Here is a 25157-nt window from a genome sequence, read left to right as displayed (position 1 = left end):
GTAATGTTCTATATGTCAAATGAAAGCTTAAAATATGTTCTTTAAGATGGTATATAATAATTAATAATAATCTAATTACTTTTCCTTGAAAACAATTAGTAATATATGTCTGTCATTTTCACCCAATCCAATTAATATTAAAAAATGACAAAACTGTAATAAGTTGTCTAAACCTTATTTGTGAAAATGAAGGAATGATCTATACGTCAAATGAAAGCTTAAAACATATTTTTTAAGATGGTATATAATAATCAATAATAATTTAATTACTTTTCTCTTGAAAACAATTAACAATAGATGTCTGTCATTTTCACCTAACCCAACTAATGTCATAAAATGACAAAACTTAATAAGTTGTCTAAATCTTATTTGTGAATATAAAGATCCAAGGATTATCCAATGGTATTTTAAAACACTCGAAACAATCTGATGTAACAGAATTTTACTGAAACTTTTCTTTTATTAAAAGAAAAAGAAAATTGATGCAATACAACCCACCATCTCTTAATCATTACTATAAAAAACCTTGAAAATTATTCTGTAAATTCTGTAATTTTATCATCAAAAACAACCCTTAACTAATAAAAATTTCGTTTTATCCACCCATCAAAAGATGTCGCCCGAACCAACACCCCTATTGATTTTCGCAGCCAACACAAAAGTAATACGTCAGGAAATAATCATCATCGCCCACATTTAAAACAAAAAACCAAAATCCACCCCCTCAAAAACGCCTACGTTAAAGTATACAAACGCCCCCATAAATTAGTATTCCTAAATGAGTCACACCTTAATAAAGTCGGTTCGTTTTAAAGTTCCCTATCTTTTCGTAGGTTGGTTGAGGTTAAAAAGTTAACCGGGTGGTGATAAATAGGGTGACGTAATAGCGCCGTCGACGTCGCGGCGCTGTCGTCGTCCATGATGATGTCGTCCGTCTGTCGTCCGCGTTAACGTTTCGCGGAGGCAGATCGCTAAAGAAGGTGTCCACGCACCGAGAAAGCGACGATATGATTGTTTCGAGGGGGTGATAACGGGCGAAAGAAATTAAAGAGTGCCGCGGAAAAACATGGTAGGAATGGCGAGCATGGACGACCACGAGAGAAAAATCGTAATGGAGTTCTGTCATCTACTGGAAAAGTCGAAACAACTCTTCAACGGGTTAAGGTAGGAAAAATCTTACTAATTCTTAAATTCTACCTATAAGATTGATAGTGAATTAGTTGAGTCTGATTTTGTGATTTTGCAGAGATTTGCCACAGTATGGCCACAAACAGTGGCAGGCTTATTTTGGCAGAACTTTCGACATATACACGAAACTTTGGAAGTTTCAACAGCAACATCGCCAAGTTTTGGATAGTAAATATGGGTTGAAAAGGTGGCAGATTGGCGAAATTGCGTCTAAGATTGGTCAACTTTACTACCATTATTAGTAAGTTTAAATTTATCCCTAGTTTTATTTCATTTTTAACATTCTATGGAAAGATTTATCTATTCGACTTCTTTCATTTCTTATTTTACGGTGTTTTTATCACCAGAAAAAAAAAGAGAAAATGTGCGCGGGTCGCATAGAAAGCGTTCCAACGCCTGTTGGCGCTTTTTCAATATCCAGGAAACACTGCAGGAAAATAAAAGTTTCCAAAACTTACTTATTACAAGCAACCAGTCCTCCACTGGCAAGGAAACTTACTTACGATTCGCAACTTTTCAAACCGCGGAAATCGACAATTCTAGGTGATCCTTATTGTAGATAGAAAATGGAACCATCAGAATAACTTTACTTAACTTTTTTGTATTCTTCATAAACTCTCAACTAATTTTCAGTTAAAAATAAGCGTTTTTATATATATAAATCCAAATAATTTTATGAAGTCTTGCATCAATTCCTTGCAAAATTCCTCTTTCATCACCACATCAAAGACAACCTCAAGTAGCTATTAAGTACCATCTTGAAAGTACAAATTGGTTAAGAGATTTTTGTGCATTTGATAGAAAAACGCAGTCCATGATTCGTATTTAATTCTAAGCAGCAAGTTAAGTTTCTTCAAGAGACTCGCGAAAAATACTAGAAACAGACTGACACTGAGTGGAGATGAAAGAACGAGACTAGTGGCAGAAAGAGATTGAGCAGAACTTGGAAAGAGAGGAAAGAGACCCATGTAGACAGAAGGTAGACACAACCAATTAATTGGAAGCAGTTTAACTCAAAGAACTGTAGTTAAAATCATAACTTTAGTACTCAATCCATTGGGAAGAAACCGAAATCATGGCTATCCATTTAGAAAATGACCTAGATTAATTGAAAACAGTTTTAGATCACTTGATAAAGACGGAAAATATCAAAAACATTAATGGAAATGCTTTCTAGACGTTACAAAAATTTTTGAGTATGAAAAAGGTTGATTGGTGCAAGTCAAAATGGTTCTAATCGGCTAAAAGCATCTATAGATGACATATCTAGGTTGAATGAATTAAAGCAAATCAATTATTATGTTTTTGAAACTGTTAGAAAGATACCAACAAATAGAAAAAGTTGATTGCTGTGTGTCTAAATGACTTAAATCGATAGAAAACAGTTTTATATTACTTGATAAAGACGGTAGATATTAACAAAGTTCAAGGGGATACTTTTCAGAACATTCAAAGAGTTTGGAGTATGACAAAAGTTGATTAGTGTAAGTAAAAATGGTTCTAATCAGCTAAAAGCATCTATAGATGACGGATGTAGGATGAATGAATACTAGAAACAGACTGACACTGAGTGGAGATGAAAGAACGAGACTAGTGGCAGAAAGAGATTGAGCAGAACTTGGAAAGAGAGGAAAGAGACCCAAGTAGACAGAAGGTAGACACAACCAATTAATTGGAAGCAGTTTAACTCAAAGAACTGTAGTTAAAATCATAACTTTAGTACTCAATCCATTGGGTAGACACCGAAATCATGGCTATCCATTGAGAAAATGACCTAGATTAATTGAAAACAGTTTTAGATCACTTGATAAAGACGGAAAATATCAAAAACATTAATGGAAATGCTTTCTAGACGTTACAAAAATTTTTGAGTATGAAAAAGGTTGATTGGTGCAAGTCAAAATGGTTCTAATCGGTTAAAAGCATCTATAGATGACATATCTAGGTTTAATGAATTAAAGCAAATCAATTATTATGTTTTTGAAACTGCTAGAAAGATACCAACAAATAGAAAAAGTTGATTGCTGTGTGTCTAAATGACTTAAATCGATAGAAAACAGTTTTATATTACTTGATAAAGACGGTAGATATTAACAAAGTTCGTGGGGATGCTTTTCAGAACGTTCAAAGAGTTTGGAGTATGACAAAAGTTGATTGGTGTAAGTACAAATGGTTCTAATCAGCTAAAAGCATCTATAGATGACGGATGTAGGATGAATGAATTAAAGAGAATCAATTTTTATGTTTTTAAAACTCCTACAAAGATACCAACAAATAGAAAAAGTTGATTGCTGTGTGTCTAAATGTCTTAAATCAGTAGAAAACAGTTTTATATTACTTGATAATGACGGTAGATATTAACAAAGTTCATGGGGATGCTTTTCAGAACGTTCAAAGAGTTTGGACTATAGGAAAAATGATTGATGCAAGTCAAAATAAAAGTATTAAAAAAATTGATTTTGTTATAAAGATACCTGTAACTAAAAAAATATTGGTTTTTGTTAAAATATTTCAATTCGATTGGAAACATTTTCAGATTAATTGAACTGATACTAGATCTAACACTAGACCTAGACGCTTTTGTGGCAATGCTCTGCAACTGACGACTGTACTCGTTGATGCGGCACTCGATTTTACGGCCTTTTACGTTCCAACTTTTGCTGACCTTGCAATCCGCTCCGTCACCCTTGACACATAAGGGAGGCAGATAAATCCGGCTGCTATATACAGTACTTACTGTGTCTTTCCTCTGCTTACATTGTTTGATGGCTCGCTGGATATCTATGAGAGTGTAACTGTTTTTCGGAAATACATCTTCTAGAAATCTTTCTTTTTTCTTCAAATTCTTTTCGACGCATATCCTTTCTCCTCGCTGAAATACGGCTTGGATCACTGACATATTCTATTGTAGACGATCATGACCTTTTTAAATCTGTCTTCCTAGTGACCAAAGCATCCATTTTTTTATTATTATTATTATTGCTGCCGGGCTGAGCAGGCGGCCCTTCTCGTTACCGCGACCTATAAGATCTATTGTAACTTTAGCCCTCCAAAGGTTTGGGGCAAATGTAGGTCCTTAATGAACCTTAGTATTGTCCTGAGGTCTTGAACCTTTATGTCGGTAGGTAACAGGGGAGTTTTACCGAAGACGTTGTGCCTTAGACGTCCTCTGGCGACCTAATTGCACAGTATATGTTCAGCAGTTTCTGACTCGTCGTTGCATAGTCGACAAGTTTGATCCCCAGCTTGTCCAATGTGGAAGAGGTGGTATTTTAGGGGCACATGGCCGGTTAAGTAGCCTGAGAGCGTTCTTAGATCCCCTTTGCTGAGACATAAAACCTCTTTGGTTTTGTTTTGCGACGGAATTATCATACTCTTCGCTTGTCTGTGACCTGGAAGTTCTTTCCAGCGTAAGGCTATCTTTGAAGCCTCCCAGTTGTTGATTATTTGTTTTAGGTGGCTTTTTTGTAGTCCACATCCAGGTTGGGGTCCAATGAAGGGCGTGTTTGCTGTCTCTTTTGCCAGCTTGTCGGCCTTCTCATTGCCCTCAATGTTGCTGTGACCTGGAACCCACCATAGGGTAACATCATTGCCCCTAGCGAGTTCTCTCAGGTTGTTGGTGCACTCTCTAATCAGTGCGGAGCCACACGTGTAGGCCTGAATTGCCTTTAAGGCGGCCCGAATGTCTGTGAAAATGTTTATGGATGCACCTTTTTGTCCCTTCTGTAGGTTCAAAGCGGTGCAGAAGTTTATAGCAAGAACTGCTTGGAAAATTGTTAAGTCCGAGCTGAGGGGCAATTTGATGTGGCTATTTGGTCCACTGATGCCCATGCCTACTCCAGATCTTACTGTCTTTGAAGCATCGGTGTACCAGGCTAGGGCTCCTCTTTTTAGTTGAGGCCCTCCTTTCGCCCAATCATCCCTGCTACTAAATATGACCTTATACGGTTGGTTGAAATTGTAGGATCTCGAGGTGTCCTCTGAGATTACCCTGCATCAACTTGAGTGAAGAAACTGTTTTCAGTGATAAGGCACTTAAGGCTGCCTCCTTTTGTATATATATGTGGAGCGGTGTGAGACCGAGTAGGGCTTCCAAAGCAGCCGTCGGACAGGATCTCATTGCACCCGTTATGTTAAGACATGCTAACCGCTGGATTTGTGCCAGCTGTTGTTGAGCTGTCTTATGTTTTGTTTTTGGCCACCAAACCAATGAGGCGTAGGCGACCATGGGTCTGATTATTGCTACGTAGGCCCAATGAGCCATTCGTGGTTTGAGACCCCAGTTCCTTCCTAGGAGCCTGCGGCAGATCTGGTTTGCCATGATGGCCTTTTTCCTCACCTTATCTAAGTGTGAGTTCCAGTTTAGTTTACTGTCAAGTATTACCCCTAGGTAGACCAAAGCATCCAAGAAAGGTTTTCATGGTAAATTTGATCATTTTGATTGATTCCACGAAATGTGAAGAATCTGACATATAATTTTGTTTTACTACTCAAAGAAGAATGTTGTAAGGTGCTTCCCGAGCTGCATCGCTGTATGATGTTCTTAAATTGTTTATAACATTCTTAATCATTCCATAAATGATATTCTTATTCTTTAAATTTTTCAGTTTAAGAACTAGTGAGACCAATTATTTGAATGAAGCATACTCGTTTTACGCAGCCATAAGAGGTAGAGCATATTATTCTCGAGCAGCAAAAGAAGATAGGTAACATTTAAAAAAATTTTAATCAAAAAAAAATTGTTTTTTTTAATAATGTTGTAGATCGGAACTTATGGTAAAAAAATTACGTTACTACGCTCGATTTATTGTAGTGTGTTTATTACTACGAAGGATGAAGCTCGTTCGAGAGTTAATAATCGAACTCGATCGGCACATAGCCGATTACACGAGCACCTATGAACCGGACGACCAAATCGAATGGAGCCTGGTGCTCGACGAGATCAAAGCCTTTATTAACGCAGATTCCCTAGTTTCAGTTTTACATCCCGATACAAACCCGATCGTTTTATCCCATAGGCTCAGTCCGCTCACTACACCGCCCGTTGAAAAATCTCAGTTTATGTCTTTGACGCTACAAGAAATTTTAATAGTCGGCAGCTCATCGGAACAAGTTAAATTTTCAGAGTTAACAATGGATATGTTTAGGATGATACAAACGTTGGAAAGGGAGCCGCAAGATGATTACAATCATATTTATGACGCGTCTCCTGCACCTGGAAGAGTCCCTTATGGCGTTCCGGGAGCTAAAGGGTAAAAAATGTTTATAAGTTAATTTAAATTTATTTTTTTTTAATTATTAGGTTTATGGAAAACGGAGAGCGACCATCAAGAAGAGAAAACCCTCACAAATACTTGTTATATAAACCAACTTTAAGTCAAGTGTTAGTGTTTTTAGCGAGTGGTTTTAAAGAATTACCAACGAACGGTGCTCTTCTTTTATATTTATCCGCCGATGGGTGCTTTTCGACTGTTAAACATCCAGAAGATAGTAAATAAAATAATCTTATTAAAGTAATTTTTCTAATTAATTTCTTTTAAGTGGGATACGATCTTGGAGGAGTCTTAACCAGCTCAAAACGCGAAGGCGAACATAAAAAACAAAAAGAAGCCCATTGTTTATATCCGGGTGATTTATACCCGTTCACCAGACGTCCTCTTTTCGTCATCGTCGATTCGGACAATAGTTTTGTATTTCAACACATCCCAAGATATTTTGGCCAACCTTTAGTCACATTGATGTCACCTCAAGATATACCACCAGCATTTCAAGGTAAAATTAAAACTAAATTAAAAAAAAATTAATGCTTTTTTCTTTTTAGATCAACAGCATAATGGATCTTTGTTCACTTTGTTCCTTCATTCACCACTCACAGCATTCTGTTATTGTTGCAACTTAACCAGTATACCAATCCATCACTGGGAGAGATGTCAAAGTTTCGTTGATAGATTCGTTACTGAAGCATCAAGACTTTTTACAAGATCTAGAGTTGGTGAGTATGCTGAAGGTATGTAGAGTAGAAACAAATGTAGCAATCAAATTTAGAATAATCAAAAAAGAAGTATCATAAAGATCTCTTTCTTTTTATTGTTGTTTTTTTTTAAATAGAATCATCGTATCTTCAATTCTTCGGTGACGATTTCTTAAGATTACTTCTTTTACGGTACGTATTTTGCGACGTGGTGTTACACCTCCATCGTGGGTTTCGGGGTCGCCAGTACAGGCCTCGGTGTCAACCGCCGCTACCGGAAGCGGAGCTCCTCGAGCATCCGTCCTTACAACACCTGGTGCTGGATCTGGCGGCTCACCTGGAGGTGCGAGCCCATTTTATGGAAAGCAACGAGATCGACTGATCCAGGGCTTCCTCCTCCCCATCAAGGAGAAGGAGGAGGACCGTTGCCTCACATCTTCTCCTCTGCGCGGTCGCGATGCTCCTTTGGACTTACGGGGATGCGCTGCGCCGCTTTTTTTGGACTGGCCCCGCGTTAGAACGGGGCAACCGCTCACAACAAGTTACGGCGCCTTCTATTCATACTCATACTACGAATCTCACCGCTATTAATAATAATAATAATAATGAAATGATTAATAATACTATTGCCGCTGATACTACCGTAACTATTTATAAGACGAAAGTGATAATAGCCTCCTATCCTCGTTCAAAGCTCGTTATTAACGAATATATCTTTACATAACACGTTCTAATTGCTGACTTATTTCGTTTCTTGTTTTTAACTTTCTTTAAAACAGTATGATATTTAAAAGTTATCTTTAAAGAGAAATGCACACAAGTAGAGCACCAATTAATAAAATGGAATCAATACATAGTTATAGCAATTTATTAAAATAAAAAAAATTAAAATCATTTTTGCAATTGTTCGAATCGATCTTTCTTTTGATCTTAATTTAATAGCTTAATCTTAATTTGCAACAAAGTTATGGCATTTTCTATTACGGTGAATTCAATGAAAATTTTCTCTTTTCATATATATATAAAATCATATCTCTTTTCCTACATAGATTAAAGAATTAAAATTTACCATAAATATTCTATAGAGATTGATCTTTAATTTAAGCTTAAGCTAATCGCTCCATCTTAATTAGAACCAAAGTTATGATTTTTTCTACTCGAGTGATTTTAACATTTTTTTACAAAATTGGATTTGGTTGATTTTATTTAAAAAATCATATCTCTTTTGCTACATATATTAAAGAATTGAAATTTACCATAAATACTCTATAAAGATTGATCTTTAATTTAAGCTTAAGCTGATCGCTCCATCTTAATTAGAACCAAGGTTATGATTTATTTTACTCGAGTGATTTTAACGACTTTTTTACAAAATTGGATTTGGTTGATTTTATTTAAAAAATCATATCTTTTCTGCTACATATATTAAAGAATTGAAATTTACCATAAATATTCTATAGAGATTGATCTTTAATTTAAGCTTAAGCTAATCGCTCCATCTTAATTAGAACCAAAGTTATGATTTGTTCTACTCGAGTGATTTTAACGACTTTTTTACAAAATTGGATTTGGTTGATTTTATTTAAAAAATCATATCTTTTCTGCTACATATATTAAAGAATTGAAATTTACCATAAATATTCTATAGAGATTGATCTTTAATTTAAGCTTAAGCTAATCGCTCCATCTTAATTAGAACCAAAGTTATGATTTGTTCTACTCGAGTGATTTTAACGACTTTTTTACAAAATTGGATTTGGTTGATTTTATTTAAAAAATCATATCTTTTCTGCTACATATATTAAAGAATTGAAATTTACCATAAATATTCTATAAAGATTGATCTTTAATTTAAGTTTAAGCTGATCGCTCCATCATAATTAGAACCAAAGTTATGATTTGTTCTACTCGAGTGATTTTAACGACTTTTTTACAAAATTGGATTTGGTTGATTTTATTTAAAAAATCATATCTCTTTTGCTACATATATTAAAGGATTGAGATTTACCATAAATACTCTATAAAGATTGACCTTTAATTTAAGCTTAAGCTAATCGCTCCATCTTAATTAGAACCAAAGTTATGATTTGTTCTGCTCGAGTGATTTTAACGACTTTTTTACAAAATTGGATTTGGTTGATTTTATTTAAAAAATCATATCTCTTTTCCTACATATATTAAAGAATTGAAATTTACCATAAATATTCTATAAAGATTGATCTTTAATTTAAGCTTAAGCTAATCGCTCCATCTTAATTAGAACCAAAGTTATGATTTTTTCTACTCGAGTGATTTTAACGTTTTTTTACAAAATTGGATTTAGTTGATTTTATTTAAAAAATCGTATCTCTTTTGCTACATATATTAAAGAATTAAAATTTACCCTAAATATTCTATAGAGATTGATCTTTAGTTTAAGCTTAAGCTGATCGCTCCATCTTAATTAGAACCAAAGTTATGATTTGTTCTACTCGAGTGATTTTAACGTTTTTTTACAAAATTGGATTTGGTTGATTTTATTTTAAAAATCATATCTCCTTTGCTACATATATTAAAGAATTAAAATTTACCCTAAATATTCTATAGAGATTGATCTTTAGTTTAAGCTTAAGCTGATCGCTCCATCTTAATTAGAACCAAAGTTATGATTTTTTCTACTCGAGTGATTTTAACATTTTTTTACAAAATTGGATTTGGTTGATTTTATTTAAAAAATCATATCTCTTTTGCTACATATATTAAAGAATTGAAATTTACCATAAATATTCTATAAAGATTGATCTTTAATTTAAGCTTAAGCTGATCGCTCCATCTTAATTAGAACCAAAGTTATGATTTTTTCTACTCGAGTGATTTTAACATTTTGTTACAAAATTGGATTTCGTTGATTTTATTAAAAAAAATCATATCTCTTTTCCTACATATATTAAAGAATTAAAATTTACCATAAATATTCTATAGAGATTGACCTTTAATTTAAGCTTAAGCTGATCGCTCCATCTTAATTAGAACCAAAGTTATGATTTGTTCTACTCGAGCGATTTTAACGATGTTTTTTACAAAATTGGATTTGGTTGATTTTATTTAAAAAATCATATCTTTTTTGCTACATATATTAAAGAATTGAAATTTACCATAAATATTCTATAGAGATTGATCTTTAATTTAAGCTTAATCTGATCGCTCCATCTTAATTAGAACCAAGGTTATGATTTGTTTTATTCGAGTGATTTTAACGACTTTTTTACAAAATTGGAATTGGTTGATTTTATTTAAAAAATCATATCTCTTTTCCTACATATATTAAAGAATTGAAATTTACCATAAATATTCTATAAAGATTGATCTTTAATTTAAGCTTAAGCTAATCGCTCCATCTTAATTAGAACCAAAGTTATGATTTTTTCTACTCGAGTGATTTTAACGTTTTTTTACAAAATTGGATTTAGTTGATTTTATTTAAAAAATCGTATCTCTTTTGCTACATATATTAAAGAATTAAAATTTACCATAAATATTCTATAGAGATTGATCTTTAATTTAAGCTTAAGCTAATCGCTCCATCTTAATTAGAACCAAAGTTATGATTTTTTCTACTCGAGTGATTTTAACATTTTTTTACAAAATTGGATTTCGTTGATTTTATTTAAAAAATCATATCTCTTTTGCTACATATATTAAAGAATTAAAATTTACCATAAATATTCTATAGAAATTGATCTTTAATTTAAGCTTAAGCTAATCGCTCCATCTTAATTAGAACCAAAGTTATGATTTTTTTTACTCGAGTGATTTTAACATTTTTTTACAAAATTGGATTTGGTTGATTTTATTTAAAAAATCATATCTCTTTTGCTACATATATTAAAGAATTGAAATTTACCATAAATACTCTATAAAGGTTGATATTTAATTTAAGCTTAAGCTGATCGCTCTATCTTAAGTAGAACCAAAGTTATAATTTTTTCTACTCGAGTGATTTTAACATTTTTTTTACAAAATTGAATTTCGTTGATTTAATTTAAAAAATCATATCTCTTTTGCTACATATATTAAAGAATTAAAATTTACCATAAATATTCTATAGAGATTGATCTTTAATTTAAGCTTAAGCTGATCGCTCCATCTTAATTAGAACCAAAGTTATGATTTGTTCTACTCGAGTGATTTTAACGTTTTTTTTTACAGAATTGGGATTTGGTTGATTTTATTTAAAAAAATCATATCTCTTTTGCTACATATATTAAAGAATTGAAATTTACCATAAATATTCTATAAAGATTGATCTTTAATTTAAGCTTAAGCTGATCGCTCCATCTTAATTAGAACCAAAGATATGATTTGTTCTACTCGAGTGATTTTAACATTTTTTTACAAAATTGGATTTAGTTGATTTTATTTAAAAAATCATATCTCTTTTGCTACATAAATTAAAGAATTGAAATTTATCATAAATATTCTATAAATATTGATCTTTAATTTAAGCTTAAGCTGATCGCTCCATCTTAATTAGAACCAAAGTTATGATTTGTTCTACTCGAGCGATTTTAACGATGTTTTTTACAAAATTGGATTTGGTTGATTTTATTTAAAAAATCATATCTCTTTTGCTACATATATTAAAGAATTAAAATTTACCATAAATATTCTGTAGAGATTGATCTTTAATTTAAGCTTAAGTTGATCGCTCCATCTTAATTAGAACCAAAGTTATAATTTTTTCTATTCGAGTGATTTTAACATTTTTTTACAAAATTGGATTTAGTTGATTTTATTTAAGAAATCATATCTCTTTTGCTACATATATTAAAGAATTAAAATTTACCATAAATATTCTATAAAGATTGATCTTTAATTTAAGCTTAAGCTGATCGCTCCATCTTAATTAGAACCAAAGTTATGATTTGTTCTACTCGAGTGATTTTAACGTTTTTTTTTACAAAATTGGATGTGGTTGATTTTATTTAAAAAATCATATCTGTTTTGCTACATATATTAAAGAATTAAAATTTACCATAAATATTCTATAGAGATTGATCTTTAATTTAAGCTTAAGCTAATCGCTCCATCTTAATTAGAACCAAAGTTATGATTTTTTCTACTCGAGTGATTTTAACATTTTTTTACAAAATTGGATTTCGTTGATTTTATTTAAAAAATCATATATCTTTTGCTACATATATTAAAGAATTGAAATTTACCATAAATATTGTATAAAAAGATTTCATATTAATAAAATTTGTGCAGAAATTCTGAATCTAACTTTTATTGCATTGAACAATTGGCAAAAATTATTTGTATTATTTAAAATTGTTATAACTACATAGATTTCTGTAGAAAAAAAATTCTTTCTTACAAATCTCTTACTCGCATCTCGTCAAAGTGATATAAAAACGCATAACCACACGTCCTTTTCCTCGTAGTCACCAACAAGTAACTCGAAACCGCGACCAGATTCACGTAGTTAATTATTATTACTTATATTATAGCATTTACAAAGATGTTTCGTTCATTTTCTTCTTCGTAACTAAGAACACGATCGAAACTTCTAATTATTAAAAAAAAAACGAAATAATGATAAAAATGGTTTAAATTTAATTTTTAATATTAATAGCGAATCAGTGTTCGATACATTCACTGAATCCATAAAGGTTTTCTCTTAAAAAAAAATAATAAGGCTTCACGATAGCGAGAAAAAACTCCTCTTCTGTACAGAACTTAGCGTTTTTAAAATCACACGATTACCATGATTATAAAGAAAAATAAATAAATAGGGCACGTCAAATCGAAATGTGTTCAATAAATTTTGCTAAAACGTTCAAATGTAATTATAAAGATAGTTGTTTAAGTTTGTATAATTAAATTTGAACGTAATTAGCAATAAATAAAGGTAATTTCGTGTAGCTGCATTGGCGATCATTGTAAGATAAAATTAATTAAAAAAGAATTGCACGGTTTATGTACAAATACATAAGTTTTTTTCGGTACTATTTTCAGTTAGAGGAGCTTAAAGGCAAATTTACAAAGAAAAAGAAAACTGTTTAGGGGATTATTAACGCACCATTTTTACTTACAATTAGATTTTTGCTAAATCATATCAAAATTCCTTAACTCAACTTAGCGTAACAAACGTAAATCGACGCTCGAATGACACGGATTAAACGGATAATAAACGGAAAAGTGCAATGATGAAATAGTAAGGATCAAAAAGGCAGAAATGGGGCGTCGCTGGCGATAGCTTACAAATTTTCGGTACATTTACTTTGGTTTTAGACGGAAGCGCCGGCGACAAGGCGTGCGAAGTATTTTTACATTCCACGACTAATTAATAATTCTAATCCTCCCAAAATAAAAAGAAAAATCCTCACCCCTTTACAGAACCTACCCCACTTGTATTCTAATGTCGCGTATAAGTTGTATTTGTTTCGGCGAACCCGTTGAAATTATTCACGACTTATATTATACATTGTCGATAAAATTCAATAAAAAAATTAATAAAAATCTTAATAATATTTATTTATTTATGTACCCCTGATTATGAAAAAGAATTTTCGGACACCTGTATCTATCTATACCCATTAAAAGTAAGATGATTAGATATTTTTAGTGCGCTTGTGTATTCGAATTTTTCCGAGGTCCCTCGAAGTTTTCCGAGAGTTGATAGCGGCGCCTGTTTACAAAAAAAAAGTACAAAAGAAAATTAAAACAACGAGATCACACAATGCACGACGAAAACGATCCGGACTTGACGATCGGGTAATCAAACTCCTCGTTGTGGTCGCCGGGCGCCGATCGGCGTCGGCCCCCTCGTTTTCGATACTCAACCCAGATGGACGTCGCGAAGTTTTCGCTGTGGAACGCGCTTTTAACGAACGGCATCTGCACAATTCCGACCGCCTATTTCGTCCAAGGAACCGCCAACGTCCACGTCCTGACCTACGGTAACGATCAGACGACGAGTTCGTTGATCTGCACGGCGCAGGACTCGCCGCAAGAAATAATTCAAGATGTTCAAGAAGATTCGAGGGTTCACTCTATTGAAGGTTCGGATGGTAATGAAAATAACGAAGTGATTGAGTTGGACGACGACGAGGAGGAGGATTTTGAGGAAGGCGATGAAACTGGGAGTCTAGAACCGAATGAAGTTGGAGTGGTTGAAGACGAGAGTTGGGATAAAAATGATGATGATGAACAACAAAATAGGAGAAAAATTCATAGGAATAGGTAATTATTAGAATTATTAGGTTATCCATTCGTCTTCATCTAGATGTATTGATTTTTCTTTCTGTATAGTATATGTATATATTATATATATTTTAGATACTCAAGAGAGGAATATAAATGTATAACATGTCCATATACTTGTACAACTGAAAAAGCCTTTATTCATCACCTACGAAATTGCTGCGCAAAACAAAAGGATGATGTTCAAGATAAACCATTAGAAATATCTTGTCCAATTTGTGGAAAAGATAGAAAAGGGGAAGAATCAATGACTATCCATATGAAAAAACATAAGGACAACAGACATTTTTGCTGTGATATTTGCAAATTTAAAACTCTTCAATTAAAGAAAGTAAGTTAAGGACCTTCTAAATAAAAAAAATCGTATCTCAAAAACCAAATAAGATATCTTAATGAAATAAGAGGCATTTTACCACAAATTTAATACAGATTTAGTGTGCCAAAAAAAATCTCGTTGTTATGACTATTTAAAGCCAACTCTGTACCTTTAACTGTTATATTTATGGGAATAGAAATTTATAAAAAGTCGTCTATCAAAAACTAATTGATACCTGAATAATTTAAAAAACATCTTAAAGCAAATTTAGTTTTAATGTGTCAAAAATGAATTTTTAATTTTCGGTAATGTGATCATAACGATTTCTTCGGACGGGGGTGTTTTTTGTCTTTGACAATTTTTAAGGTCCATTCTTTTGTATTACGCCAGTCCCGATATTCTATTTTTTGATAAAATTTTGTTTTCGTTTCCACAAATAGCGCCAAATCTATATCTTGTTGCTGGATGTAATTGAAAATTAATGTTTTCATCTTACTAAGGCTGCAAATGTTGGAAATGCTGCTATATACTATGTTTATGTGCTGTTTCGATTCTTTGTAGTCAGTCACGGCAAATGGTCTTATATTTGTCATATTTGTTAAGTGTGGTTGCTCCTAAAATTGGTTGCTATATACAGGATAATTCATTAGCTCTATGACAAACTTTGGCAGATGAAAGGTGATGCGATTCTAAGGAAAAAATGTTATATGAATATGGGTCCGATTCATTTTGGTTAAAGAGTTACAAGCCTTTGAAAATTTTACACAGTTTAATAGGCAAATGAAAATGTTACATAAAAAATAAGTTTAAAAATTACAAAAATTGTTCGAAATGTCCGCCTTCAGCTTGAATGCACGCCTCACATCGACGAAGTAAAGATTCTATCACACGACGTATGATATTTGGATCATTCCGTATGCTATTAGCTGCATCTTGAATTCTGTCCAGTAGTTGCTGACGGGTAGTAATTTCTACATGGTACACAAGCTACTTCATGTGTCCCCAGAAATAATAATCCAGCGGATTTAGATCTGGAGATCGTGGTGGCCAGACTACTGGACCTCCATTGCCAATCCATTTAAATGTTCATGTAACCAAGCGATGACTTCTCTTCCTCGATGTGGTGGTGCACCATCGTGCTGATACCACATATTTTGAACGATATGTACACTAAACCGTTGCTGCAAGGACCACACATGTTCGTTATGATAATTATTTATGCCGTCCCTAGTGAAACACGCTTCATCAGACCACAGAACTTGGGAAATGAAGTTATTATTTTGAGCATGTTGCTGAATAATCCAGTGGCAAAATGCTAAGCGTTGCTCAGTATCTCCAGGATGTAATGCTTGAACATTTTGGCGATGAAACGGATGTAACATTTCTCGATTCAATACACGCCATACAAAACTTTGGGATATTTGTAACATGCTCGCTATACGCCGAGTACTAATTGAAGGGTCGTCAAGTACTAAATCAATAACACGTTCTTCATTTTGTACATTCACATCATGGGGACGAACGGAATGTAGTGGAGCGGGGTTACCTGTTTCTCTCAGTCTGCGAAATGATGCACTAAACACTGTATGGGCAGGTTGATGCCTATTTGGAAACCTACGAAGGTATTCTCTTGCTGCTTGCCGAGCGTTTCAAAAATAATATCTGCATATTCTTCAGTCGTAAATACATGCATTTTCGTTTTCGATCAAAACTCTGACAATTATAAACTTTGAAACACACAGAATAGAGTAAATTGAAATGTTTGACATAAAGAACTCAGTTTTGTTATCACAGCCAACTCTGTATTTGTGTTTCATAATTATTGTTGCGATTGTTGCAAATCTTTACTTCGTCGATGTGAGGCGTGCATTCAAGCTGAAGGCGGACATTTCGAACAATTTTTGTAATTTTTAAACTTATTTTTTATGTTACTTTTTCATTTGCCTATTAAACTGTGTAAAATTTTCAAAGGCTTGTAACTCTTTAACTAAAATGAATCGGACCCATATTCATATAACATTTTTTCCTTAGAATCGCATCACCTTTCATCTGCCAAAGTTTGTCATAGAGCTAATGAATCACCCTGTATACTATGTTTATGTGCTGTTTCTTTGTAGTCACTCACGTCAAATGGTCTTATATTTATCATATTTGTTAAGTGTGGTTGCTGCAGGTGTACTAAAGTTGGTTGCTATATATAACCTGGTTCGATTATATTGTGGAGTTGTTGCCAGAGTCAATATACCAATATATTTCCAAACGTGTCAATTTGGATCTATTTCTGACCTTTTGTATTAGTTGCTGACGATTTACGTTTTTGGATTTATTTAATTGATGTATAACGTGTCGATTATGTCGATGTATGTCATGAATGGTCACAGGTTTATCTATTCTTGAATTTTTGGTGATGCTTTTGTCTATTTCTTCTGTTTTTTATTTGCCAATTTAATTGGTATCGTGGGTAGTCCTTTGATAGGTGTCAATGGACCAGGCTTGGTGATCAGATTTTCCACAGGCTTTGCAGGTTTCTGGTAGACACGTATTACATGTTGAGGTTTGGTGGTGTTGTTTACATTTACCGCAAATTATCTTGTTGCTACAATCTTCGCTTTTATATGTAAATTCTAAGCATTTACTACAAGGTATAGGTGCTGGTGGTGGTGCATCGCTTTCAATAACAAAATAGTAGTTGTGTAGGTAATATAAGCCGTTTTTGATTAATTTTTGGTACGAATCAACGTCACTGGTAATGATTCTTATCTTACGTGTCGGTTTGTTTGTTGCCCTTGAAACAATTTGTTTGCAATGCCGATGGTCTAAATTTCCTTCTTTTAGGAATGTACTAATCTCTTTTTCTTTGATATCCAATTCCACATTGCATATAATTGCGGAGTAAGAGATGTTTGGAACTTTAGTATGTTTTTGGAGCTTTGGTCCAGTTTTTGTGTAGTTTTGGATGGTTCCATCGCTTTTCAATAGCTCTAAAAGTTACTGTAGTATTATTTGTTTATTTTCCATACTTTTAAGAATGAATCCATTTCTTGAAGTGAGTATTACATCGTTGTTTTATATTTGGTTTTCCTTTTGTATTTTATTCCATTCCGTGAAAACGAAACTATTCGTTTCGCTCATCACTTGGTATTAATTTTAATGTCTTAAAATTGATTTTATAAAACAACTATTTATATTGGAGCAGGTTATACACGTGCGTATCATACATCATTAAATATTTAATAAGATTTCTTTTTCTAATTTATAATTTTTTTCTTTTGAATTAGTTAATCCAACATCGCCGTATGCATACAGGAGAAAAACCCCATTTGTGTCCATTCTGTTCCTACAGATCCGCCCGAAGAGATAATTTAAGAAGCCACGCTCGACGGGTTCATAAAAAAGATAGCTTACCCTGCGACACATTTAGGCCGCGAAATATGATCCTGGAACCATCAAAATAATTTTATTTAAATGTAATTATATAACATGGTGCTGATTTAAGACTGTATTGATATATTTTATGTCATCTCAACTTGCCAATACGATACTATTTGAATGTGTCATCAAACTGAAACGTTTCTAGTCATTATTGTAATAATAATGTTAATAAGGTGACTTAACGAAGGGAATGAGCTAAATTATTTAACGCAAAGACTTTGATAAAGACTATAATTAATTATAAATAATCTAAAGTACGTGTTTACAATGCTCATTCTCTTTTTATATTTTTTAATTCATTAAGTAAATTTATTCAAATATACTTTATATATTATATACAATTTACTTGTAGATGTATTATAATTGATTTAATTTTATTCATATTTACCCTGTTTAGATAAGTCCTTGTTATTGATGTTTAATTATCAAAATAAATGTTCTTGGCAACTTTTTATGCTTTTAATTCTTTTATGGGTGTTTAAAACGAGATGTTTTACATAAATTTCTTTTATTAAATCAATGAACTGTAAATACAATATAATACAAATGTTTTAAACGGCCTTTTTTCCTTGGCAGTTCATAGCATTTTCAATTTTACCCCACATCAAAAATATTTACACTCTCTCAATTTTATATAAGTAGATTTAATTTTTTTTATGTAAAAACTATAACATGTATACACAAATTTACACTGGAAAGTAACAAATTTGTATCTAAAAAAAAACTTCAGCACGTATAATTGAAAATTATTATAAATTGTACATGTACTACATAGAAATAGAATAAATCAAAAAGAAAATGAAAAGTACGGTAATTAATAAATCTTAAAAAAATTACAGGTAGTATACGTATAATTATTAATAATAAAGAAACTTGGCTCAGTACCAGTGGTAATAATAATAAGTATACTGCCCAGGATACAGCACAATGTTATGATTTTGAACAATAATTCTCAATGATTTTGTGGCGTGGTTGTCAAAAAATCATCGGAACTTTGTATTACAGCTGACTGGCGAACATCTCTGTCTTTATCGGCTTGTAATCTTCTCATTACCGTCTCTAATCCTTCATTATATTGATTTGTTGGATCCGAAAAGAACGCTACAAAAGAATTAATTATTATTATTACAAAACATTATACGTATTTTAAAAACGCGTGTGAAGTTGGCCATAGATTTTAAACTGAAAAAATGCGTGATCGGGGTATTCAATCGATCTAATTTCAACGGCATCGTATTCATGGTCGCCTCTTGTTTCAGATTCGAAAAGAAAATTTTAATAACCATTTCTTAGCTCGTTCGGGGTTTTTAATCGATCTAATTTCAATGGTATTGTATTCCTGGTGGCCTCTTGCTTCAGATTCGAAAAGAAAATTTTCCTAACCATTTCTTATTTTCCGGAAAAATCGATTTTCTTCAAACATAAGCAAATGTCGGGCTGTTCAGGGTTTCTAATCGATCCCATTTCAACGGCATTATATTGCTGGTCGCTTCTTGCTGCAGATTCGAAAAGAACATTTTCTAACCATTCAATATATTCCGAGAAAATCGATTTTCTTCAAACATTCGCAAATTTCGGCCGATTCGGTTTGGGGTTTCTAATCCATCTCATTTCAACAACATCGTATTCCTGGTCGCCTCTTGCTTTAAATTGTAACAGAAAATGTTCCTAATCATTTCCTATTTTCCGGAAAAATCGATTTTCTTCAAACATTCGCAATTTCGGCTTGTTCGGGGTTTCTAATTGATCTAATTTCAACGGCATCATATTCCTGGTGTCCTTTTGCTTCAGATTCAAAAAGAAAATTTCCCTAACCATTTCTTATATTCCGGGAAAATAATAATAATAATAATAATACACTTTATTGTACCAAAAACAAAATACAAATTGTAGAGAAAAAAAAAAGAGAAAATGAAACACGAATAATTCTTTTTTGGTACAAACCACAAGGCGCCAATTCAGGAAGCCGAAGCTCCTGTTCTTTCATTGGAACCTCAACAAAATAAAACCAAGTAAATTTGAGAATAAAGAACACAATAAGAAACATAAAAAACAGAAACAATAAATTCGCATTTATAAGTACTGATTATAGCATCAATATCTAAGAGAATGTAACTATAAATAAAGTAAATAACCAAAAATAAATATATATATAATATAATAAAACTAAACAGTAACCATCATAAAAAAAAGCATAAAATGAATCTTGTAACCAAATAAAAAAAAAGAAATGAAAGAAAAAACAAGGGAAGCTATGACGCGTATCGAGCAACACATTGAGATAAGGCAACACCTCGTCTCAATGCCTCAGTCTGTGAATCAAACATTCGTCTAAAAAGGCGAGACCTGAAAACCGAGACATTGGCTGTCCAATCCGATTCCAGAATGAGGCTATAGGACTTATAGATATGATAAGAGAAAGATCTTTGAAATAATGAAGTTCTATGGGCAGGTGGTACAATAAGACAACGCGCTCTCATTTGACGAGCATTTACATCCCTATTCCTAAATTTAATTTTTTTAAATAAATAATGCGGAGCTTGAGAGATCATCAACCTATGGTAAAAAATCAAGGTATGTAATTCTCTTCTGTTCCTCATTGATAACCATCCACCAACCTATGAGAGACATGATCAAATTTTCTAATGCCATACACAAATCGTAAACAATTGTTTTGAATTTTCTGAATTCTACCCGCATCAAGAGCGGTCAACGCTGGATGGTAAACCGGAACCATATAATTAAATTGAGATAGTACAAAACTCTCGCATAAGTTTCGTTTAACATCAAAAGGCAAGTATTCTCTATGTGGATAAAGTAGTCTCAGTGCACAATAGGCGTTCCTAATATATTTAGAGATCTGATTAGAAAAACGAACAGAGTTATCAATTTCAAGTCCAAGACTTTTATATTTTTCAACTACAGGTAGTTTTGAGCCATTCACAACAATATTAGCAGCGTGAGACAATTCAGCACAAATTTTTTATTCCCAAAAAACATGACCGCAGACTTGTCTGGATTGATTTTTAAACAGTGCTGCGAAGCTGCGACAAACACACTATTAAGATCTCTATTTATATTATCAATAGCAGGACCAGACTCGGAGGGAAGAAAGGAGAGCACCAACTGAGTGTCATCCGCATAAACATATGGTGTACAGTGTTGAATACATTTAAGTAAATTACTAGTGTAGATCGAGAACAAAATCGGGCCTAAAATAGAACCCTGAGGAACACCATCAGAAATGAATCTGCTCTGAGATATTACACCATCAATAGCTACACGTTGAGACCTGTCATGAAGATAACACTCAATAATACTCTGTGAAACAGGGTCCAAACCAAACGAAGAAAGAATACAAAGAAGGATCTCGTGGTTAACAGTGTCAAATGCCCGGCTAAAATCTAACAAAACTAGAATTGTAATATTGCCCTTATCAACCCCCGAAATAATATCATCCAAAAGTGCTGTCATAGTAGTAATAGTGCTATAATTTTTACGAAACCCTGACTGACAGTCAGGCAGCAAATTAGAAGTTTGAATGTAATCATTCAACTGATACTTCAATATCCCTTCCAAGATCTTCGAACAAGTAGGAAGCAGACTAATAGGTCTAAGGTCAGTGTAACTTGATGGGTTTTGATTTTTAGGAATAGGCTTGATTATAGCGTGTTTCCAGCAATTCGGGAAATGACCTTCAACGATGCAACAGTTAACAATATGTGTAAGATAAGGTAAAATAACAGGACACGCCGAATCCGCCCGAATCCAATCACTGCCCTCAGAACAAGACTTCAATTTATAGATCAATTTGTCTACTACATCAGTTGATACCGATTTGAATTTAAAATATTTCTCGTTGTTAACATTTAAATTAGAATAATACTCAAAAATAGCAGGATTGGGCGGTAACTTGTCAGTGATGTCCGAAACACTCCTCAAAAAGAAGTCATTCAGATCTTCAACGTTACACAAAGCCTCTGCAATATTTCACTGCGTCCTCTTTCTTAAATTAAGCGAATCAAGCTTACCCCACATTAATTTTTTGTCCCGAATGCTACCAATATACCGAAAAAATGCTCTTTTTTCCGCCTTAATAGTGAAAGCCGTTAAGTTTCTAAGAGATTTAAAATAATCCCATTTAGCATCAGATCGATTCCTTCTATAGTAATCCTTTGCTTTATCCCTTAAAGAAATCATTAGCTTCAGGTTATCAGTAAGCCATGGAGGCTTACTGATAACCTGGAGGAAAATCGTTTTTCTTCAAACAATCGCAAATTTTGGCCTGTACGGGGTATGTAATCGATCTAATTTCAACGGCATCGTATTCCTGGTGCCCTTTTACTTCAGATTCAAAAAGAAAATTTTCTTAACCATTTCTTATATTCCTGGAAAATCGTTTTTCTTCAAACAATTGCAAATTTTGGCCTGTTCGGGGTTTCTAATCGATTTCATTTCAACAGCATCGTATTCCTGGTCGCCTCTTGCTTTAGATTCGAAAATAAAATTTTTCTTTAATATTTCTAACCCAATTGTTTGAAGAAAAACGATTTTCCCGGAATATAAGAAATGGTTAGGAAAATTTTCTTTTTGAATCTGAAGTAAAAGGGTACCAGGAATACGATGCCGTTGAAATTAGATCGATTAGAAACCCCGAACCGAATCGGCCGAAATTTGCAAACGTTTGAAGAAAATCGATTTTCTTGGAATATAAGGTATGGTTAGAAAATGTTCTTTTCGAATCTGAAGCAAGAGGCCACCAGGCATACGATGCCGTTGAAATTAGATCGATTAAAAACCCCAAACGAGCCGAATTTTTCGAAAGTTTAAAGAAAATCGATTTTCCCGGATAAGAAATGGTTAGGAAAATTTTCTTTTCGAATCTGAAACAAGAGGCCACCAGGAATACGATGCCGTTGAAATTAGATCGATTAAAAACCCTGAACGAGCCGAATTTTGCGAAAGTTTGAAGAAAATCGATTTTCCCTGATAATAAGAAATGGTTAGGAAAATTTTCTTTTCGAATCTGAAACAAGAGGCCACCAGGAATACGATGCCGTTGAAATTAGATCGATTAAAAACCCCGAACGAGCCGAATTTTGCGAAAGTTTAAAGAAAATCGATTTTTCCGGAAAATAAGAAATGGTTAGGAAAATTTTCTTTTCGAATCTGAAGCAAGAGGCCACCAGAAATACGATGCCGTTGAAATTAGATCGATTGAATACCCCGATCACGCATTTTTTTCAGTTTAAAATCTATGGCTGAAATCTATGGCCAACTTCACACGCGTATTTTAATAACGTTTTACTTACAATGTTGAATCATGTGCTTAGCAATAGTCCTCGCAACAACCAACCGAACATTTGGAACAGGATCCCAACTAAGATCCAATAAATGCGGCATAATATCAGTGGCGAAAACCTCCAAATGAACCGATTCATTCTCCAAAATATGACAACACAACAAAGTGAACGTTTGCCGCCGTTTCCATTTTTTTGAATGAGCAAATCGTTCCGCTAACATAATTAAAATTCGATGCGTCAAATCCTTCTCCACCGATATATGTTTGAGAAGTTCCGAAACCAACTCCAAAGCAGAATCTCGAACGGCAGCTACTTTATCGCTTAATAAAGTTGTTGCTATATAAACGATATGTTTGGCCGCATCCGCGGGTCGAAATAACGGCAAAACCAAGCGTAATTGTTCCGCTAATTCTTGTCGAAACCTCCAATTTAATTCGTTGTCTGCTTGAAGAAATTCGGTTAATCTAGGCAAGTAAAGAGCTCGCGTGATCGGCGATAACAATTTTAAAAATTCGGCCAAGTGTTCTAAAACTCCGATTCGAACTTCGTCCAAGTCTTTAATAAATCCCTCGAAAATGGGGACGAGATTGTTCGTGGTGATTTCCGGGCCCAAAATCAATCCTAATACGTGTAAACTACTCGCAACCGTTCTTCGAACTTTGTATTGTACGTCTGAGGCTAAATCTTCGATTGTATCTTGAAGAATGTGCCAATTCTCACTTCCTATAGCCAAAGCCACAGCTGGTAAAGAGTAAGCGCAATGAAACGCCATTTCGTTGTCGGTGTTTCTCTGTAGAGATGGATCAGTCATCGACATAAAGTGAAGAACTAAAATTTCAGGTACGCATTTTTTCCGGGAAATATCGAGCTGTTCCGACGATTCAATCGATGAAACAGATTCTTTAAATGTATCACCTAAAAAAAATAATTAAATAATTAATGATTAAGGAGTTAAATTTTTATGAATTAAGGTGAATTCATTAATTTAATCATAGTCTGCCTTATGCGAATGTTTTCATTGACAAAATCTCATGGCATAAATTTAATCATTTTAAAAATTATTTTTTTATACAATAAATATTTTATTTACCTTCTAAACCCATGGTGAATGTATGATCTGAGGAAGAATTTTTAGTTAATGAATCGTCCAGTCCAAGCGATGAAAATAAATTACTTAGATGATCCTAAAACAGAAAAATTAAAACTATTTTAATTATTGGCGAAGAAAATTGTACAAAGTAAAGTAGTTTTGATTAATGTATCAGATTTTATGTTAATTAACTTCATATTTTTGTCAGAAGACCGTCATGATTTTTCATCATGTATAAACTTAGTTTGGATTTGGTGGAAAATCTTGGAATGTGTACAACACCTAAAAGGACAGGATAGGACCAGATTTAAGTAAGTGTTGCCATCTAGTGATGAAATGTAGGTAAATAATAAATGCAATTAATAAGAGAAGCATTAATAAAATATGAATCAATTAAAACTGTGAAACCTAAAGAGGAGTCTGTAGAAAAGATTTTAGAAGCATTAAAAGAATACTGTGTTCCCAAAACGAATAAAACAGTACAGTTATTCAAGTTCTTTAAAAGAAAACAAGAAGATAATGAAAGTTTTAAAAAAGATTTTAAAAAACTAGTAAGGTTATGTGAATTCAAGACCCAAGAAGATAAATTATTAAAATCCTAATAATTCTTTA

The 25157-nt window shown here is 33.0% G+C and overlaps 3 protein-coding genes across 13 annotated transcripts in view; 2 read left to right on the top strand and 1 right to left on the bottom strand.

Moving 5' to 3' along the window:
* The first annotated feature begins 728 nt into the window (after positions 1 to 728).
* On the top strand, positions 729 to 12096 carry LOC111417965 (protein SCAI). Of its 2 annotated transcripts, none has more exons than XM_023050402.2 (8): positions 729 to 1164; positions 1247 to 1429; positions 5796 to 5894; positions 5952 to 6440; positions 6491 to 6678; positions 6730 to 6960; positions 7010 to 7180; positions 7297 to 12096. In XM_023050402.2, the coding sequence occupies exons 1-8, from the start codon at positions 1067 to 1069 to the stop codon at positions 7539 to 7541; spliced, it is 1704 nt and encodes a 567-aa protein (XP_022906170.1). In that variant the 5' UTR covers positions 729 to 1066; the 3' UTR covers positions 7542 to 12096. The 2 variants fall into 2 exon arrangements, with proteins under 2 accessions (XP_022906170.1, XP_022906169.1); XM_023050401.2 differs by having other exon boundaries at positions 7010 to 7195.
* Positions 12097 to 13839: 1743 nt separating this feature from the next.
* LOC111416515 (RE1-silencing transcription factor B-like) lies at positions 13840 to 18602 on the top strand. The gene is made up of 3 exons (XM_071193882.1): positions 13840 to 14383; positions 14480 to 14735; positions 17999 to 18602. The coding sequence occupies exons 1-3, from the start codon at positions 13989 to 13991 to the stop codon at positions 18173 to 18175; spliced, it is 828 nt and encodes a 275-aa protein (XP_071049983.1). The 5' UTR covers positions 13840 to 13988; the 3' UTR covers positions 18176 to 18602.
* Positions 18603 to 18643: 41 nt separating this feature from the next.
* The window catches only part of LOC111416512 (serine/threonine-protein phosphatase 4 regulatory subunit 1-like), a 94062-nt gene continuing 87548 nt past the window's right edge, over positions 18644 to 25157 (bottom strand). For all 10 annotated transcript variants that reach the window (XM_023048555.2, XM_071201596.1, XM_071201601.1 and 7 more), the window contains 3 exons: positions 24546 to 24639; positions 23465 to 24370; positions 18644 to 19253 (listed from right to left, as the gene is read on the bottom strand). In XM_023048555.2, the coding sequence (XP_022904323.1) occupies positions 19105 to 19253; positions 23465 to 24370; positions 24546 to 24639 (1149 nt within the window). In that variant the 3' untranslated portion in view covers positions 18644 to 19104. The remainder of the gene's footprint in view (positions 19254 to 23464; positions 24371 to 24545; positions 24640 to 25157) is intronic.

This window comes from Onthophagus taurus, chromosome 1 (assembly GCF_036711975.1).
Source record: "Onthophagus taurus isolate NC chromosome 1, IU_Otau_3.0, whole genome shotgun sequence".
In the NCBI taxonomy this organism is placed as follows: Eukaryota; Metazoa; Arthropoda; class Insecta; order Coleoptera; family Scarabaeidae; genus Onthophagus; species Onthophagus taurus.
Note: the sequence above shows the minus strand (reverse complement) of the source record. Positions and strands in the feature narration are given on the sequence as shown.

Coding starts and splice junctions, on each gene's coding strand:
- LOC111416515 (XM_071193882.1), top strand. CDS start 13,989: ATGGACGTCGCGAAGTTTTCGCTGTGGAACGCGCTTTTAACGAACGGC. Junction 14,384..14,479: donor AGAAAAATTCATAGGAATAG/GTAATTATTAGA, acceptor TATATATTTTAG/ATACTCAAGAGAGGAATATA. Junction 14,736..17,998: donor AAACTCTTCAATTAAAGAAA/GTAAGTTAAGGA, acceptor CTTTTGAATTAG/TTAATCCAACATCGCCGTAT.
- LOC111417965 (XM_023050401.2), top strand. CDS start 1,067: ATGGTAGGAATGGCGAGCATGGACGACCACGAGAGAAAAATCGTAATG. Junction 1,430..5,795: donor CAACTTTACTACCATTATTA/GTAAGTTTAAAT, acceptor TAAATTTTTCAG/TTTAAGAACTAGTGAGACCA. Junction 6,441..6,490: donor GGCGTTCCGGGAGCTAAAGG/GTAAAAAATGTT, acceptor TTTAATTATTAG/GTTTATGGAAAACGGAGAGC.